This window comes from Morone saxatilis, unplaced genomic scaffold (genome assembly GCF_004916995.1).
Source record: "Morone saxatilis isolate NCDOM2014 unplaced genomic scaffold, NCSU_SB_2.0 Contig18, whole genome shotgun sequence".
Lineage (NCBI taxonomy): Eukaryota > Metazoa > Chordata > Actinopteri > Moronidae > Morone > Morone saxatilis.
The window spans coordinates 11217123-11225366 of NW_023339740.1; the positions used below are offsets into that span (position 1 = coordinate 11217123).

The 8244-nt window shown below is 39.7% G+C and overlaps 1 protein-coding gene across 1 annotated transcript in view; it reads left to right on the forward strand.

Moving 5' to 3' along the window:
* The window catches only part of vamp3 (vesicle-associated membrane protein 3 (cellubrevin)), a 9161-nt gene extending 1794 nt beyond the window's left edge, over positions 1 to 7367 (forward strand). The window contains exons 2-5 of the mRNA XM_035661917.1: positions 3298 to 3376; positions 4523 to 4681; positions 5035 to 5086; positions 5301 to 7367. Coding sequence (XP_035517810.1) covers positions 3298 to 3376; positions 4523 to 4681; positions 5035 to 5086; positions 5301 to 5317 — 307 coding nt within the window. The 3' untranslated portion in view covers positions 5318 to 7367. The remainder of the gene's footprint in view (positions 1 to 3297; positions 3377 to 4522; positions 4682 to 5034; positions 5087 to 5300) is intronic.
* The last annotated feature ends 877 nt before the right edge of the window (positions 7368 to 8244 follow it).

Below are 8244 nucleotides of genomic sequence, written 5' to 3' on the forward strand. Positions count from 1 at the left end.
ATATCTTCTTCTTCTTCTTCTAAATCCTATCTCTATGACACACCCGCTGAGAAACCAACTCTGGTCAATGGCAGCTCCTTAGTCAGAAAAGTGAAGTTGGTGACACCAGTGAACACAGTTAAATGCATCCCAGAGCGGGCGATATTTAATCTTATTTAAAAGTGCTAGCTAATGAAACAATCATTTTAGAATATTATGTATATAACATTTGAAATTTAGCTTCCATAGGGTCCTATGTTTTGGGGCGGCAGTAGCTCAGTGTGTAGGGACTTGGCTTGGGACCCAGAGGGTTGCTAGTTCAAATGGTACTGGAGAGGTGCCAATTTCACCTCCTGTGCACTGCTGAGGAGCCCTTGAGCAAGGCAACCTAACCCCAAGAAACTGCTCATGGGCGCCGCTAACGTGGGGAGCCCATCACTCCACCATATCTCTCCCTGTTGCACGTCCACAAGTGCATGAAGTGTGTATTTCAGCCTGTGTGTGTAAGAATAAAAAAAGAGTGAAAAGAAGAATTTCCCCAATAGGGGATTAATAAAGTATATATCTTATGTTATTTGATCTTATTTGGAGCCCTCATGATGCATTTTCACAAACAAACAAACATCAAAGTGAAACCAACTCCTGTAATACAAGTTGTCATGCAGTTGCTGTGACTTTGGACTGTCAGTTTTACATCAATAAGCTGCTGTTGCGTCAATGATCTGCTAACAATAATCACTGGAACCAGAGTGGCAGTCAGTAGGCCTGTTAGACAGCAGACTTTTTGACGTCAGTAAAGGAAAAGCATGGGCGTAATTATTGATGAATGAATGCTGTAATTATTTATGTGGGCCAGTTAAAGGGCTGGCTCCCTTGGCATGACTCACTGGGGCACTCACTGGAGTGGAGTCCTGTCAATTACACCTACGCTTTTTCATGCTATGACAAATGTGTTGTGTAAAAGGTAAATATGGTCAGCATTCAAGAATTTAAATTCTACAGAAAACATTTAAGTAACAAGGTGACAGTGGAGCAAAAGTGAATTATGTGTTATTAACTGATTAGTTAACTGAAAATGAATCAATTGTTTTCAGAATTGGTTAATAATTGGGATTTGGACAGTTGGTCAGACAAATGAATACTTTTTGAGACGTCTCACTGTTTCCTGACATTTTAAATAGTAAGAATGAAGTCGTGCAGCAGGAGCACCTCAGACCTGCAGCTCCAGCCTAACCTGTGCCACCAGAAGCCAAAGGCACTAACAGCCCCAGCAATTTAAAACCGATTCAGATATAGACATGCCAAGCTGTGCCATCTACAGTAACTGGAAGTATTAACACGGTCATTTTCACACTTGCACACACTTGTGCCACCTGCAGGAAATGTGTGTATTGTTTGTTTTCAGTAGGTGCCATTTTGTGTGTTTCTGATTCTGAAATAAAATGATGGAAAATCATTTGCAAACAATATCTCCAGTGTATATTAAATACTCAAAAACAGAAAATGAAACTCCAGGCTGTAAACTTGAACTTGTATTTATTGAATTGGGTCTGGAGTTGTGTCTGGAAGGATTTATATCAGGGATTGAGAGTACGTTAGGGCTTTCTAGCATCAGTGCAGTGACTGTGTTTTCAGCCTGTACAACTGGAATGTAAGTGAGTTGTTGTATCTGTATTTACACTTAGTGTAAAGGGAGGGAGGCATCAGCTCTGAAAGGCTGACAGACGTCTATATACTCTGGCTGTGATGTTTAAACTACCAGGGTGCAGGATCAATCGGCTGTTGGTTTAGGTTTTTAAAATAGGTTTGTTTGTTGACTTTATGCAATAGTATACACGAGGATATCCTCCTGATGTATAAGGTTTGGGTTTGTAAATACGCAGGAATCGTAGAGAGAGTGGAGGAAGTGGTTGGCTAGAATATACGGAAACGCGTCCTTTGTTACTCCTGCTTTCTCATCCATCACCACGTTATGTTTTACAAACAAAGACACAGTATGTCTAAGATCAGCATATTTACTTCTTATTGGTGTAATGTTGAAACTAAGAAGGCTGATTGGGTGGTTTTTGGGGTTTGGGTTCTAACTCGGGTTGTGATTTTAGATCAGGATTATATCAGGTTATATCAGGTTATATCAGGATTATATCAGGATTATATCAGGTTATATCACACTTGATAACATGGAGCTTTGACAGTTGTCAGGATTATAAACCAATGATCCGCTGATAAAAACTAAATCAAGACTCAATAGTCTAACAATGGCATAGTTGTCAGTGCTATTTTTATTTTTTTTATTATTGAATAGTAACACGTAACATTCAAAGTGAATCCTAACACACCTACTGTCAGTGTCCGGTGCAGTTTAGTGGATGAGTCAGTTTGTCGGCCTCATGTTGATGCACAGCTGGTCTAGTCTGCAGTGAAATGTAAAGAAGTCACCGTCATATTCTGTGGCCTTTTGTTTTAGCTCTCATTCTTCCATACCTTCATTTAAAATCCATCTGCTATTTGAATTTCACGAGCACATGTTCATCAAAAAGACATATTAAAGCCAGTGCCCGTTCTGCACCAGCAATTTGATGTGGAGCTTTGTGTATCAGTTAGGGTGACATGGGATGTTTTTCAGTATGTATGGGTGTGCACCAATTGTTTTTCATGTTAGGGACAAGGAGACTGTAGTATTGTCTATCTTTAACTGGGCTGAGTCTTAATACATGCTGTAAACTGCCACCCTGGTCTCTTTTACTGAGGCTTAATAAATCCTGTATAATCCCTACAGTTTGACACAAACACCTTTTAACTCATCCTCCCAATTTCAATGTGTCTGAGTAGATTAGTGTGGTCACTGCAGAGCAATGCTGTCTCAGGTCAGAGGGTGGCAGTAGCTACACTGTAAAAAGGGCTGCAGGGACAGGAATCCATATCCAACCCAGAAATAAATAAGAGGGACAAAATAAAATATAAGTGCAATATCAGGATTTACATAAAACATACAACGAATAGCCCACATTTCCCCCCCCAAATCTAACATAAGTATTCCCTGCTACAATAGTCAACAGTCTACTGTATCAGTGAGAGATTTTCCACATGAGTATACGTTAAGTAAGTATGTTAAGTTTTCACAAATTAGAGGTTGTGCTGCTCTGCTGACATTTACCTCAAGATGTCTTTTTACGAGGCCCCTGGGAGCTCAGAGTCCTTTCTGCAGCGGCCATAGGTTCGACTCCGACCTGCGGCCCTGCGTGTCATCCCCTCTCATCCATTTCGAGCCCTGCTTACCGAAGGCTAACATCTACTTAATTTTCATGGTTTCACCAGGTCAGCCAGCGGTCCAGAAGGTTCTGGTGCAGCACCAGGCAACAGGCGCCTGCAGCAGACCCAGGCCCAGGTGGATGAGGTATGATGTGCTTTTGATTACCTACTAGCTTAAGATTCAGTTAAAGCCCCTAAAATTAGATTTACTCACTGGCTGATGTTGATCATAATCCCCCAAAAATACATTTATTATCATTTCAATTGATCTATGCCCTTCCATGTGACGAATACAGACGTTCTTCCATTTCCATTTTTTATTTTTAAGAAAGCTCCAGCATAAGAGACCATTATTTGTATACCCTGTTTCAAATTCAGAGGCAATTCTACCTAGTCTACCTTTCCTAGTGTACTTCATTTCAGCCTCTGCCTCTCTCTCTCTCTCTTCAGCCACTCTGTGTGACTCCGTTCTTCCTTGACGTCTGTCTCAAGCAGAGACTTGCATAACCCTTGGCAGCAGTGTCATGAATCACCACAATGCTGTACCTCCACATGTCATTTCACATGCCAGAGAACATTCGGTGAAGGCAGTTTCTTCTCCAGATTTTGAGAAATTATATTCAAAACCATGTCAGGGAGGCCACCAGCAAAACATGGCTGCCAGCTCACGCTCCTCCTCCTCCTCCTCCTCCTCATTCTAATCCCCTTAACTGTTCACCGTCTCTCTTTCCGAGTTGTGGCCTCCTCGTTGTTAGCCCCTCCTCCACAGAACTTTAACCGTAGCATGTCACACAAAGCCTCTGATTGGCTGTCAGAAGTTTATATAATCACTGTCTCCATGGTTATGTAAGGTCTGCATGGGCCTACACACTCCACTCCACCCTGCCGCTCTGTCTAAGAGGAGGGGCAGTAGTGGGGTTTGTGGATCAGTGGAACATATGGGTTATGTGTATGCTGTGTGTATACTCCTGTCAGGGAACTCAGTTAAGCAGAAGTGTGTGTACGCGTGTCGTGGTTTTGTTAAGTAACATCATTGGAGATGACTTTACACTTAAAGCATTGATGTCTTGATCATTGCATTGTGTATGTATGAGTACATTTCCAGTCTTTCTCTCTGTGCTATATTCATTCTTAAAAAACTAATTCAGGCAACTTTTGGTTTATCTTCAGTGAGGTCTTGTCAGGACCTTTCAGTACACTAAGGGGAAAAAACATTTTAAAAAGTAATGACATAAAGTGTTTTATTCTTGTCTCTGTGTGTGTGTGTGTGTGTGTGTGTGTGTGTGTGTAGGTGGTGGATATTATGCGTGTTAATGTGGACAAAGTGCTGGAGCGTGACCAGAAGCTGTCTGAACTGGATGACCGGGCAGACGCACTGCAGGCTGGAGCCTCCCAGTTCGAGACCAGTGCTGCCAAGCTGAAAAGGAAGTACTGGTGGAAGAACTGCAAGGTGCCTAAACACAGTTTGGTCCACAAAACCATGCCCCTTTCCCCACTGTAAATTGAAATTACTCGAACTGCCCTTTAATGGCTTCAATGGCATTTCATGTTCATGTGTTTGACTACACAACTACATATACCACGTATAATAGTGAAGTGAAACAAAAAGAGTGAGTCTTACAAATGACTCAGTTAATATCAAGATCAAGGTATCAAGGTTCATTTATTTGGCATTTTACACCACACAGTGGCGCAATGAAATGTAGAGTAGAATAAAATAAAATAAATCAAATATAAATAGACAAACCTAATTCCAGTTGATATGTGTGACACTGAATTTGCTGTACCTTTTCTGACTTGCAGATGTGGGCCATCCTGATAGCTGTCATAGTGATCATCATCATCATCATTATTAGTGAGTATCAAGCCTGTGTTATCTGTCTCTATGATTTTCAACCAGTTACTGCTCATAACCCTTAATATAAAGTGTAACCATGTGCATATAATTACAGAGATTTAATTGTATCTGGATTGGATTGTGAGTTATTGCATTTACCAATATTACCTGAGAAAAATAATTAGTTTATTTAAATCTTTAATCCAAAAAATCCCTGCCTACTTATTCACAGTTTGGAGTTATTCGTAAAACAGCAGCAAGAGGAGGAGGAGGAGGAGGAAGGAGTGGAGGAAACAATGAAGAGGAGGAGAGGAGCAACATGCACAATTAATGTCTCAGAGGAAGATGTCACATGATTACTGGCTACTGAGCTCCACAATATTTTTCCCCTTTTGCATTGGGGGTCTTCATTCCTTGTCCTGTTTTGCGGTGTGTGTGTGTGTGTGTGTGCGTGTTTGCACATATGCTTGAGTAAAAGATTGTTATAATACCAGAGTTTTACCTGCATAACTACTTCATACCATACATCACCACACGTGTATTTGAGTGCCATACCAATTGCCAAAGAAAACAGAAACCATACAGTACATACAGAAACGAGTTGATCATTAAACTCAGAATCAACTACAATTTATAGAAACTATTAATGCATCAGCTTCGACTGTATGATAAAGCACACACACACACACACACTCCAACCTCAGGATTAGAATTGAAGAATGTTGTTGTAAACTCTCCTCAACTTATATGTTTTTTTTTTTTTTATGTTTTATTCATAGCCATTGATTTTGTGTGCCAGGCAAAGAGAAGTGCCTTTGAAGATATGCTGTTCTGTGTTAGTTTAGATTTTAACAGTAACCCTGCATATCATTGAGAGATACGCCTTTCCAACATTTCTACTTTTCAGACTCTAATGCCAATATTTAGAATTTTCTCCTCATTTTTTAAAAAACATTTCTGGTCTGTAATTTTATGGTTACAGTTGACCAGGGAATGATGAGATCCCATGCCTTATTTTATTTGTGCACATTAAGTTCTCTGCGTAAGACCTTTGATTTTGGATTGAATAAAGAAGAATTTCATTGGTCACCAGACAACAAAAAGCTAACCAGTAACACACTGTTGAACCACCTGATGATACTGTACCCGTCCTTGTTCATCTTCCCTTTAGGTGGGTACAATAAAAACTAGTGTGAGCTTGTGTTTAGATAAGTGCCTATATGCTACGACCAACAGCCTCACAGCTAGGCAAGGCTAGAAATAGCTACAAAGTAATGGGAAAAAAAGTGCTACACTGGGTTAGAAATGGTGAATTGTCTCAGTTGTGTCTCAAGGATGTGCCAGAAAGTTTGCTTTTGTGAAACATTCAAATACAACAAAGTCAGAAAGTAATAGCAGACATGCCTTAATAGGTTTCTCCAATGGAGAACAGCCAAAAATACAGCCACACCTTGTTATATACCAGCCAGTAAAAGAGTTGTGCCTTCTGAATGCTCTTAAACAGATACTGTGCTCCTTTGCTTATTCAGCTGAGCTTATTAACCTTTAATGAAGTCTTCTTTTTGTCACACTGGCATTTATACCATCTGATTAATGCAAAGTACTTCTTGTGTGATATTTTACTTATTCTTCTAACAATAGCTTTTTTTTTTGCAGTCTATTATTATTATTATGTAGAACTAACCTTAAGGAAACTGTATAGTATCTTGTGTTTAGGTGCTCGCTGCGGCAGAGCATCATGTGTGTTTGAGTTAAGAGAAAAACTTTGTTGGGCAATGTCAGTTTGATATATCCCATACCAACACTGGATGATTGTTGCTTCCATCCTATTAAAATAAATGGATTTTAATCAGACAAACAATTGGGGATTACTTTCTACATTAATTTAGCTCCACGTTTAATTTGATTGCTGCAAGTAGAACTCTTGATCTCATTTTTTGGGTAGTTTTTAAGACATTAGCAGTTATTTGGCCTTCACAGTGCATGCATTATACTGTGGTCATTGAAATTAACACTAACAGTCTGGGCTCTTTAGACGTTTTGTAATGTATAGCCAAACTGTACCCAGTAAGGAAATTGTGTAATATATATTCAAAGGCCTCTGAAAATGCTTTTAGAGACCAGACTTATCACAGATGCATGGAATTGTCATCATCCTCCCGTCTACACCAGAAATTTGAGACCCTTAACTTCCAAACCTCGCTCATGTCTACCTACTGGGAATGCATTTGGACATAAGTGCAATTCTACTCTTTAGCCCTAAATGCCTTTTGCTTGAATAAAACTGATTTAACTTAAATGGCAATGCCTCATCTGAGTGTTTGTTTTTTGAATTTCTGATCTGTGACGGAATAAATGTCAAGGACGAGTCTTTAAAAGCAGCTGAAGGACTTTCTGCCTCACAGCTAGTCTTGGACCAGCGTGGCTTTATTATCCTCAGTTCCTCTGTTGGGGTCATATAGCTATACTTTCTCACCAATTCAATCATTGAAAGAGTCAGTGCATCATCCACGGCTGTTACCTGACACCAGAGCGACTGTCACCTACAGTTACATTTATTCCAATGTATTCCAGCATCACTTATAGCTTTTTTTTTTGCCATAGCTACCATTATTATTAGTTAGTATTATTACTAAAAAGCATTAGTACATTTTATTGCTGCATTGAGCATCTAGGTGGACCTTTGGCAAAAACGACCTGTGGGCTCTAATTAATTAATCCAATTAATAGAAATACTTCCTGGTGAGGAAATACCAGATTATGAAACAGGAAATCTCAAATTAGGGCCACAACTAAAGATTGTTTTCAGCAGCCAATCAGCTAATAGTTTGCTTTATAAAAGTTAAGAACATTTCTGAGCGCCCAAGGTGACATCTTGAAATACTTTGTCATTTTACCAATGCTTCACAATCTGAAGATACTGATTTAACTATCACAAGGCCTACTAGGCCAAATATTCACATTTGAGAGGCTGCAATCAGTGAGGTTTTGGCATTGTTGATTTAAAAACGACTGAAATGCTTAAGTCTTCCCATTTGATTCAACATAAACATACATGTCAGATAGCACACAGGTTTAAACTTCTCCTCAAAGGCAACGGGGCCATATAGGCTCTGTTCATTCATTGAGTAGTAGAGGGAGGATGCAGCACTTGGATTGTTGTTGTGTAACATGGA